At 51.0% G+C, this 11,507-nt stretch overlaps 1 protein-coding gene and 1 long non-coding RNA gene across 2 annotated transcripts; both read right to left on the bottom strand.

The window, feature by feature from the left end:
- Positions 1-5,433: 5,433 nt before the first annotated feature.
- Positions 5,434-6,952, bottom strand: LOC124700973. The gene is made up of 2 exons (XR_007001882.1): positions 6,532-6,952; positions 5,434-5,822 (listed from the first exon to the last, which is right to left on the bottom strand). It is a non-coding gene; the product is annotated as an uncharacterized LOC124700973 (long non-coding RNA).
- A 203-nt stretch (positions 6,953-7,155) lies between these two features.
- Positions 7,156-9,678, bottom strand: LOC124700972. The gene is made up of 4 exons (XM_047233038.1): positions 9,352-9,678; positions 9,031-9,123; positions 8,004-8,108; positions 7,156-7,883 (listed from the first exon to the last, which is right to left on the bottom strand). Exons 1-4 carry the CDS (start codon positions 9,474-9,476, stop codon positions 7,436-7,438), a joined length of 771 nt encoding a protein of 256 aa, XP_047088994.1. The 5' UTR covers positions 9,477-9,678; the 3' UTR covers positions 7,156-7,435.
- Between the last annotated feature and the right edge of the window lie 1,829 nt (positions 9,679-11,507).

The raw sequence follows: 11,507 nt of genomic DNA, 5'->3' as shown, positions 1-11,507 counted from the left end.
CCATGCCGCCGAAGGCGAGGAAGCCGCGGGCGAAGAAGGAGTGGCCGCCGGGTATGTCGAACGCAGAGTGGGCGGCAGACGAGATCCGGCGCCAGGTCGAAACAAGTGGCAGGGTGGAGAGTGAGAAAAAAGCCGCCGCCAAGAGGGCGGCGGCGGCCCAGGACGACCAAGCGAGGAAGATCAGCATGGCCATGAGCATGGGCCATGCTCACGGCGGCGGCGGCGCCATGTTCCCCGGCCAATGGCCGACGCAAGATACAAGCAGTTTCCCATCGACTTTCTCCCCTTCGATCTACTCGTTCATGCAAGATCAGAAATTATATATACAAAATATTGTATTTGGGGAGTTCATGCGCACCCTGCAAAATGACGGCAAAACCATCCGCATCAAGAAAGGCAGCATCACAAGCTTGAAGATACACACATGCTGAGAACGATAACGTCAACAACTCTTATCAAACAAATAATCTCCACGCCACTTTTTACATTACACTAGAAGGAATTTTACTTACAAGCTGGGCAAACATACACCTCTGCTCTCGCCGCCACATGGCGGCGACACAAAACGCTAATCTTTACAAAGCCAAGAATTGAGAGTTAGCTGACTCATTTACCGTATGAAAAGAAAATAAAAACAATCTGGGAAAAAAAACCTGACAGACCAAACCCCGGCACAGAAGAACAACTATGTACTCTCACGAGAAGATCAGCATCTTCCTATCTCTATATTTCTGTCCAGTCTACTTCCTATCATCATCGTTCATGGACCCATCCTTGTGAAGCTTTATGCTGAGGTTAGGGCATCTCCAACCGGGTGACCCAAACCCAAAAACGGACTCCGTATGAGTCCGGATGGGTTAAAACTGCACCCAGCGGGGCAACCCATCTTAAAAGCGGATACTCTCAGCGTCCGGTTTGACCCAAAACTGACGCAAATCTTGGAGCGAATAGGGTCGAGGCGGACGCGAGCGGGCGTCTATCTGTGGTCGTTCTGTCCGGCCGGACACCCGTTCTGGCCCATTTGACAGAGAGACAAAGACAACCCAGTAGACCCCGCAGCATTCTCTCTCCTCTGTCCTCCTTTCTCCCATGAAAATCCATGGTACAGCCGCCGGAGTTTGGCTCGGCTCGTCGACTGCCGCCGTCGCCTACTCATGGAGGCACTCGTCGCCGCCGCCTCCTTTTTTTCACACCTGCCGGAAGTCGCCGGAGCCGAAACAAGCTCCGCGCCCGCGGCGAGCTTGGAGCCGCGCCGGCGACGTCGAACGGGGCAGCGCGGGCGTGGACAGCCACGGCCGGGCAGAGGCGGGGGGCGCTCGCCGCGTCGGCCACAGGCGGGAGCGGCGCTCGCCGGGGCGGGGCGGCGCTGGCCCGCACGGACGGGGACGGCCACGGCCGGGAACATGCGGGGCGGCGCTCGCCGTGACGGGCGCGGGCGGGGCGGAGTCGCCGGGGCGGGCGCGGGCGTGGGCGGGGCGGAGGTCGCCGGGCGGGCGCGGGCACGGGCGGGGCTCGCCGCACCGGCCACGGGCGGGGCGGCGCTCGCCGCGACGGGCGCGGCCGTGGGCGGGGAGGTCTCCGCGGCGGGCGCGGGCGTGGGCGGGCGGGGCGGAGGTCGCCGCGGCAGGAGCGGGCACGGGCGGGGCTCGCCGCGCCGGCCACGGGCGGGGCGGCGCTCGCCGCGACGGGCGCGGACATGGGCGCGGCGGAGGTCGCCGGGCGGGCGCGGGCGGGGCGGAGGTCGCCGGGGCGGGCGCGGGCACGGGCGGGGCTCGCCGCGCCGGCCACGGCCGGGCGGCGCTCGCCGCGGGCGGGGCGGAGCTGGCCGCGGCGGGCACGGCCGGGCACGGGCCGGGGCGGGCGGAGCTGGCCGCGGCGGGCACGGCCGGGCACATGCCGGGGCGGGGCGGGGCGGCGCGGGCGTGGGCTGGGCGGAGCTGGCCACCGGCGTGGTGCTCGTCCAGCCGTGCACGTCGTGCTGCGTGGTGCTTGGCAACTAGTACTACAAGGAAAGGAAAGAAGAGAAGAGACACTAATTTGGGTCTCAGCATGCGTTGGGGAATAAAAAACATCACGGACGTCCTCGTCTGTCCATGTCTTCGGAGGCCGACCCAAACAGCCAAAATCGGACGCGAAAACTTGTCCGTTTGGGTCGTAGCGTTGGAGATGCCCTTAGTGAACCTCCGCCTCGAGTATTGCCGGGATGCCTTCCTCCGCTCTGTCCCTGCCTTCATCATAGCCGCGAACTCTTCGAAGCTTATCTTCCCGTCCCGTGATGTCCAAAGGTTGGGCTAGGTTTGGTGAGCGGCGGCCGGGCGGCGGATCGGACGCGTTCATATCTCTCTCGTAGGCTGGGTCGCCGGGAGCGGCGGCTGGGGGTTGGAGAGAAGAGGAAAAATTTGTGGACTAGGGTTTCCTGTATGTATATATACTGCCACATTTGCCACTCATTAAACTGCCCCCACATGTCATAACCTCTAACGGAGATGCACCGGGGATTCACCACTGGGTACTGCTGTACCGTAACTGATCTCCGCTTCCCCGACGGGGAGTGATTTGCATTTGATAAGATCCCCACGGGGATTATATTGTAGCCATAACCGTCCCCTAATAGGTGAATTAACCACCGGGGATCGGGAAATGGGGAACCATTGACAAATTGAATTGAGGAGGCGCTGGTGCGGACGGCCTCACACCAAATGGCTCTTCCGTGCCGTTTGGGAGGCATCCGTGGGATGCTATTAAGAGCATCTCCACTCGTCTCCCCGACGAGGCCCCCGAGCGACGTTTTTTCCATCCGGACGGCGAAATTCGGCCCAGTCGCGCCCCGGTTCCTCGTTTTCGTCCGGATTTGGCCCTTCATCCATCCGGCGAGCCCACGCCATCCCCGGTCCCCCGGGGCGCGCTCGGGGACTCCGGACGAAAGAATTTGGCGCGAAACATCGTGTGGACCCTCGTAGTCGGCAACAGGAAAGCCAAATCCTGTCGATTTCCCTCCAGTTTGCTTGCATATCCCCAATCTCTCTTGCCGAATTTGTCCATTCTCGTCCTCGTCTTCCAGTTCCCGTCCTCGTCTTCTCGTCCACCACCGTTCTCCTCCTCGTCTTTTCGTGCACGACCATGCCGCCGAAGGCGAGGAAGCCGCGGGCGAAGAAGGAGCGGCCGCCGGGTATGTCGAACGCAGAGTGGGCGGCGGACGAGATCCGGCGCCAGGTCGAAACAAGCGGCAGGGTGGAGAGGGAGAAAAAAGCCGCCGCCAAGAGGGCGGCGGCGGCCCAGGACGACCAAGCGAGGAAGATCAGCATGGCCATGAGCATGGGCCATGCTCACGGCGGCGGCGCCATGTTCCTCGGCCAATGGCCGACGCAAGGTACAAGCAGTTCCCCGTCGACTTTCTCCCCTTCGATCTACTCGCCGTCGCATCCCGCCATGTTCCACGAGGGCACCTACGTCCAACCGTCCGGTGTTCACGCCGTCGCCGCCCGAGCTCGCCGTCGGCAGCGGGAACCAGTACGAGGGCACCTCGCCGGCCCTGCGACGAGGGCCGCTCCCGTTCGGTGCGATGGCGGCGCCGAACGACAAGGAGATCCACGAGATGATCACCTCCGGCTCCATGGCCGCCGCTGCGAGCCCGGGGTTCTTCATGGCCGTCGCCGCTGCGAGCCCGGGGTTCTTCACGCAAGAGGAGGCGAGGGCGACGGCAGCTGTCACGGCGCGCAATGAGTATGTGGAGGATGTGGCCGACGAAAGCCAAGCCGTCGAAGAAGAAGAACAGCCAACTCAAGCCGAGGTCGCCGACGCCAACCTGTCAAAGGGAAAGAAGAAGAGGAAGAAGGACTCGCCGCCTGCCGAACCGCGTATCAAATGGACGCCGAAGGAAGAGGAGTGCCTCGCCGAAGCTTGGATGATCGTGTCCATGAACGGCATAACCGGGGCCAATCAGTCGTTTGACACGTATTGGCTTCGAGTGAAGCAGGCGTTCGACGAACGCAAACTCGTCGATCCCTACTTCAGCAAGACGAACATGAACCGGGGAGACAAGGCAATGGCCACCCATTGGGGGATCATACAGACGGTGTGCAGCAAATGGCACGGCGTGCAGGAGGAGATCAAAGACCGGCCGGTGAGCGGCCACGACTTGGAGCAAAAGGTATGCTCCGTCGACCCTGCATCACCGAGGTTAGCTGTGCACCGTGTAGTGATCGTCGTGAGCTGACCCGTATCACCGTACTCTTTTTCCCCAGCTGCGCCGTGCTTTGGACATGTACATGGACGACACCGGCATGCGCTCAAGTTCCCGAACGTCTACGCCCGCATCGAGAAGTGCGAGAAGTGGGCGGAAACCCGCAAGAACCTCTCGAAGAGCAAGACCGAGCAAGTACAACCCCGACGCTCCGGCGGCCGGCTCGGCGGATGGGCGCCCGGAACTCGGCCGAAGAAGCTCAAAGAGCTAAAAAATACGGGCAATCCCGCCGACGAGCTGCGCGGCGTCGTTCAACAAGTGCTGGGCCGACGCGAGGACGCACGCCGCCGGGAGGGACGACAAGTTCGACGGCAGGTGGCGGGAGATGCTCGCCAACCAAGGCGTCCGGATCGCGTCCTTAGAGTATGGGTCGTGCTACACCGAGGTCGACCTCGTTCCTGCCTAAACGCGAGGTCAGTTTGACATTTCCACAAAAAGCAACTGCGGGACCCATGCTTTCCCGAAATAGAAAGAAGAGCTTTGCGCGTGGGATTAAATATGTGCGGGACGCCGGGACCACAACCCTGGGTGGTCCAAAACATCATCTTTTCTACGTACGTGCTCCCCATCGGATCCCATCATCTTTTGCACAACGAAATCAATTCCTCCATCCAGTTACATCTGGATCTAAACCCAAACAACAGAAACAACACCGACGTGTTACATCAGGATTTCAAAACAAACAAAAGAGAAGTAAACAAGAAGAACACATAATTTCGAGCAGTTACATCTCAATCTCATCCCAGCAAAAAATCCTCCTCCATCGGGACACAGACCACCTATAAGTTTTTCCCCACCGCACCTTCTTCTCTAACAAATCTTACCAGTTGCACCTTGCTGTTCTTGAGTATGATACATGCATGGATTCATAGCTGAGCAAGTAAAATCTGCACTCTAATCATGATGGTCCGTGATCTGAAATATGTGCTACATCTACTTTCATTGCATATAAACATGAGCGTGCAGGTACATCTAATTTCAGATCACATCCTGTAAAGAAAAAGATGGAACGTTTCTTAAAAAGTACAGGAAGAGTAACATCTAGTAAAAAACATGAGGCATGCATGATTGGAAAAGGACGACAGTAGTATGTTAGTAGTACTCCTGGGACAGCAGTGTGTTTATTGGCGATGAAGCTCTGTTCCCTTTTCTTGGCCAGCCTGTATTTGCCCCTTTTTCTAGCCCGCGGATGTAGCAAATGTCAATTTTTTTGTAGGATATAAATCAGTTACATGTAGGAATCATGACAAGAGATGTAACACATCTCCAGTCAATTTTATTACTAGATGGTACTCTTCCACTACTGTAACTAATTTTTGCTACTAACATATCAACACAAGTACATCGATCAGCCGAACACTAGCATGAACACTGAGAATACTCAAACTGCTACATCGAGCGACTTCATGATAGAAATGTGATTGCCTTACAGTTGGATGTATCAGGAGACACTGGGATGTAGCCGACCCCGTAGGAGTGTGACCGATGACACTAAAGTTTTGGCTGCACGCGAAGAGGATGTTGCCGCCGCCCATGAGGATGTGGCACAACGATGAAGCTTCCCACCTTCTCCTTCACCCTGCTCAGTTTGCAGAAAATAAAAAACCTCATCTGATGTAAATAATCTGTTAGTTCTGAAAACGAGAGAAAAAGGGAGTTGCATCCAATTTAATCCGAGATCTGTTACATCCCGATGCTTCTACCAAAAGGAAAAATAAAGAACTGTCACATCTAAATATTTCTTCCATCCCATTTGAGAGATTAAATCTTTATTAAAAAAAATAGGATTGTGTTACATCACCCGAAAACTCCAATCTAGTTAACAATTAAAAATCACTATGTTACATCTAAACAACGGGATGCAACACAAAAACATAATGTATCACATCCTTTGCAGATTATATCTGCCTTACACCAAAAAAATCCATCAAACTAAAACACAAGGGGGAGCACCATCTAATACACAAAATCCATTACATCCTGAAAAACACTTAGAATGTAACACTACCAGAAAATGTAATATCATTTACCTCTATGTTACATCTAATGTCTATGGGATACATCTGCCGAGAAGTCCTATTCCAGCATGCCCTAAGCTCCCCAATGCCCATGAAATTTACTGAGGCAAAAGTATCCTATTTTATATCTTCAATTCACAGACAAACACAAAATAGTGGAGAGCAACACATGTTCATCATGGCCAGAACCCATCCTAGCAAGATGAATTTAAAAATAAAATTACGCACATATACTGGATCGAGAGGTTTCCAGTTAGATCGGATGATTACCTTACAGTGGATGTAACTGAAGACGAGGCCGATTTAGCAGGTTGTGTGGGCATGTAGCCGTACAATGCTGGAAAGCGGCCGTCGACACGGCGAAGGAGCCACCGGCGCGAGGAAGCTTCGACGGCGCGTGCCCGCGCAAGGATGCTTCGCCGTCGCGAGGAAGCTTTGCCCGCGGGAGGAAGCAGCCCCCTCCGCGAGGAATCAGTCGGCGCTGACGAACCTCCTCCCGGCGTCGCGAATCGCCGGTGAAATCGAGCGAATCGTCTGAAATGGGGAACAGGTATGCCTCACTCTCTCCAAGCCTCCGAGCATTGCTTCCCGTACGCGTACACCATGGTCTTACCAGGAAAGCCAGTATCAGCGGTGGGAACAGTCAGAGCACAGCTCCTCACTACGCGTACCCGGCAAAACGTACACACAAAATAGGCTGCGGGTGGGGACTTTAATGTGCGCCGTTGGATCTCAATCGCGCGGACGCGCGTGTGACCTCGCTGAAAGACCAAAACAAAGTCGACGGCGGAATAGAAATTGCGTTAGAGTATTCCGAGTTAAAATCTAGCTCCTTAAAAAAAAACCTAAAATCTACTTTGCCACTGTAAATAATGGAAATAATTGTTCGGTGGATGATAACAAAGTCCTGCTTTGGACTCATGCAGGTACATCTAACCGCCGCAGCAAATAAAAATCAGGGGTGGTGGCTAAACAAACGATGCTGCAACAGCAACGATAAAATGGTAAACCACGCATTGGATAATTAAGGCATACGCTAGAAAATTCCGGCTCAACGTAGTCATCATGGTCCCCACAAATGAAGAAACAAGTCCACTAGATACTTTGCATATCCGTCATAGCATTAAGCAGTATGCTGCTTCGGATTGCTTATTTGGGACAGACATGCTGGGCCTCACTCGATCTCAAGAAACCTCAGAATGTATTGGTTGTCATCACGTCGGATGGCGCCCCCAATCCGCCTCCCGTCAGATAGCTTCAGATTGCATTCGTTCCCAGTAAAGCAAGCGGAGACCTTGTGGTTAGTGGCAAGCTGCCCCACGCTGATAAGATTGACAGTGAGTCCCTGGACATGGTATACATCCAGAATTCTGAAATTCTCCATTTCTATGTCACCATAACCAGCAACATGCATAAGCGACCCATCTGCAGCCATGAACTGATCGGTCCCAGCAGGCGGGGCACGGTGGTTAATCAGCATTGAAGCATTGCAAACCATGTGTTTGCTTGCCCCTGAATCTAGATGAAGATTAAGATCCTCCACTGAGTTAGCAGATGATCTCCCAGTAATCGGTGTTGGTGGCTTGGTGAGTGACATGACATTGCCACGCATAGCAGATGCACTGACAAACAGTAGAGCAAGTCAGTTATCTTTCCGTAAGCATGAGGGCGTTCTATTGTGACATAAAAATACAGATATGTGCAGATGGATGATTCAATTTTGTAGGTAACATAATAGATACCTTTTGATTTCAACGCCATCCATGAACAAGGGCTTCTTCAACCAAGCGAATTCATCCATCAAAGAGAATCCACCCTTTAGGATGCCAATATCCTTCATATGAGTCCTGACATAGAAATAGTAGGGAAGTTAGTTTATGTAGTACTTAACATGAAGCAGCATAGTAGCAAATGCACGAGTTAAATGCAAGATATTGCCAAGCGGATGATTCTAGTTTATTACTTGTGTGATGCTAATATATTAATCCATCTAAAGAAATCAGCAATTCTAAATACGTCTATGCTATCATTAAGTTGTCCCTGGAAAACCTTGGTGCACAGCTCAAAAATCAAAGATCATGCCACTCTAGTATCAGTTTCATGTAAGTTATGACTCCTAGATGAAATGTAGCAGAGGTCATTACACGAACAAGTCGTACATGACACCTAGTAAAACCCAATCAAATACTTCATCTTATTCTGCGGAATACCTCACAAGAGCAAGGAGTAACAAGAGACGACAAGCAAGACCAACACTAGCAGCTGCTATATAGAAAATGAGGTTAGACTGCAAGTAGTACTCCGTATTAGGCAACACCCTGATGTTTGGAATCCATTTGTTTGTAAGCGAAAAATAACATATCCCAAAAGAACACTATCAGGGCAACAAACAATTTGTCGTGAACCCAACTAGCATTGATTTTATTTAGACTAGTACTGTTTGTTTCAAGGAAAAATGAACCCTAGAATTCAGCGTTGGTGAACAATTGCTAGATGTGATTCAAGGTAGCAAAATGAATCACTATAACAAGGCAGCACTACCAGGGCAACAAACTATGCAAGTTCAATCAGGCTCACTGATTTAATGTCCTAATGCATTATGTAGACAGTGCTACAGTTATTCTGATATTCCCCTCCAGAAATAGCAGGGGAGAAACAGCTACAGTTCCCAATAAAGGTTTCTTTGGGGTGGTAACAAAACAGTTACATAAACGTTCGGGAAATGCTCCATCATTGTATACATGATGACAAAACACATTCAGTACCTACCTGTCAGTGCCATCGAATATTGCAATTTCTGGAATAACCGCCTTAAAATGAAATTTTGCAATCGGCATAAAGCCCGGCAGTGCCGATACAGTGCTGTAAACACAGAAACACACGAGAAGAATGTCAGAAGCAGGGAAGGAGATATTCGCCAAACAGAAGAACCACAGTGCTGGATCGCCACGAATCACCACTTGTTAAGCATAGAGATGAAACGGATTTCAAGATCTAAGGCTCTCCTCAGCTCAGGAGCGGGAGCGATGGTGGGGGAGGGTGTGAAGGGGTAGGGGGGGGGGGGATCGATGATTTGGGGGACGTAATTACCTTGGCACATCTTCTCCAATCCGGAGCTTACGGGGTAAGGCATCCCGTTCGCCATACGGGTGGCCGATCGAATCGGGGATTTCTTCGATTCCACGAGGAACGCCGGATCCTTGCCCAGAATCCATTGTGACCGATTAGCCGGAGTGGGATGCGAGTAGGGCGGCTTTGGAGGAAGGACGAGGAGAAGGGTTTGGAGGAGGAAGAAGAGAAAGCTCGAGAAGAAGGGTTTGGAGGAGGAAGAAGAGAAAGCTCTCGCTGTGGTTTTATGAAGGAGCGAGGCTTTTCTCCTTTTCCCCTTTCCCCTTTCCCCATGGAAGGGGAGAAAGCCGCGAGCGGCTACTCTAACTCTGCTAGTGGCGTCACTCACAGGGGAAAGGGGCGGCTGACTCGCTGTAGTAGCTGCCAAGAGCGTCAATTGTCCTATGGTGCTTGGACTGGAGCCACACTAGACAAATAGAATATCAGTTGGTGCTTTCCATTTTTGTCCATATATTCGAACCTTAAACTGTTTCTCTGGCTAGATTTGAACTTCAAAGCAGTCTAAAAGACAGCCCTAATAATGATCATTGAATTTTACAATGTCAATGACTTGTGTACTACAATATGGAGTGGTATGATGGATTACTGCATCCCCTTTCCATAAACCCTGTATTGGATCGTTCAGGACATAGGCGTACTGTTTGCACGCCGCCGGAGTTGCGAGACGCGAGCGAAACAAGGATAGAGACATGTCTCCTTGGCAAATCATATACCGATAAGGTTGGCACGTACCAACCACCACACACCCTTTTTTTTTTTTGGGGCAACCTAACGTAAACTAGATGAGTTTGGACGGTTTTTATGGGGTCTTTGATTTTTTTTGATTTCTATGCATTTTACGCTGATTTTCGAAAAATATTCGGTTTGAAAAAATCTTTTTGTTTTAGAGCTTGTTTAGACATGGAAAATGTTCAATGTTTTTATGAACGGCTAGATTATGAAAAAAAGTACTTTAAAATATAATTTTTGAAAATGGTTATAAATTTTTAAAAACAAAGAAAAATGTTCAAATTTATAATTTGAAATAAAACGTTCATTTTTGAAAAATGTGCAATTTCCAAACAATGTTCAAATTTTGAAAAATCCATTTTTTAAAAAAAAATTGTTTATATTTGAAACTTGGTCATTCTAAAAAAAATCAATGTAAAAAATGTTTAAGTTGTGAAAATATTCATTTTTTGAAAATGTCCAATATCGAAAAGTATTCAAATTTTTAAAAAAATCATAATTTCAAAAGTCTATAGTTTTTCTTTCACAATTCGCTATTTTCAAAAAACTTATATTTTACAAAAAAATGAAAAAATAAACATAACAAAAGAAACAATAATTTTTTGGGGGATAAATAGAAGCAATAGTAAAGAAAAAAGACGGGAAAAATGACAATGAAGGAAAAAAATACTGGGCCTACAAAACATACCAAGCTCGCAGCGGGCCCGTACACACTAACCATATCGGCATAAAAGACCGCCTCTCTCCTTTCCCCTCCAGCCCGACCGAAGTGTTTTAAGTGAAACACTTAGGCTTAGCCCGCCCAATCCCATGCAGCAGAACGGCCCGTGCATGCTTCTCGATGCCTCACTGTGGGCCGAATTTTTTATCACATAATTGGTTGAATTGCTTAGCATAAGTCGTTGGTGCACATAGGTGAACAGTAGTTATATAGGTTTTGTGCTTGACAAATTAAACACTAGTTCTATTCCGCATTTGTTAAACCATATTCGTAAAAGTTTTAAACCGGCTATTCACCCCCCTCTAGGCGGCATCCGTGTCCTTTCAACAGGCGGCCTGCCTTTGCTGCTCCGGATCCCGCCCTTTGAATCTTCGATGACGGAAGATTGCATCTCGGGGCACTCACAACACCGACGTCCTGCCTATGAAGCTCCGGTGACAGGATATTGCATCCCGGTCGAGGGCACTCATATCAATGCCCTCCGCCACTCGCTGTAGCATCCCCTTGCAACACCGATGACTCCCGCTCCATGCAACACCGGCCTGCTATCATAGTTAGACCTTGCAACATCGCCTCCCCTTGTTGCAGGATCGATGACCACCGTGGTGCCCCCATTGTCGTAGCGTTGTCCTAGCGGCACCGAGGATCTCGAAGGAGTGGCGGCCCG

This window comes from Lolium rigidum, chromosome 3 (genome assembly GCF_022539505.1).
Source record: "Lolium rigidum isolate FL_2022 chromosome 3, APGP_CSIRO_Lrig_0.1, whole genome shotgun sequence".
Classification (NCBI taxonomy): Eukaryota; Viridiplantae; Streptophyta; class Magnoliopsida; order Poales; family Poaceae; genus Lolium; species Lolium rigidum.
The sequence above is the reverse complement of the archived record's forward strand: the minus strand, read 5'-3'. Positions and strand labels throughout refer to the sequence as shown.

Bases quoted from the DNA above. Each gene is read 5' to 3' on its own strand.
- LOC124700972 (XM_047233038.1), bottom strand. From the start codon at position 9,476: ATGGATTCTGGGCAAGGATCCGGCGTTCCTCGTGGAATCGAAGAAATC. The intron at 8,109-9,030 runs GTAGGTACTGAA...TTTCTATGTCAG, and splicing joins ATATTCGATGGCACTGACAG to GACTCATATGAAGGATATTG. The intron at 7,884-8,003 runs GTATCTATTATG...ACTGTTTGTCAG, and splicing joins GATGGCGTTGAAATCAAAAG to TGCATCTGCTATGCGTGGCA.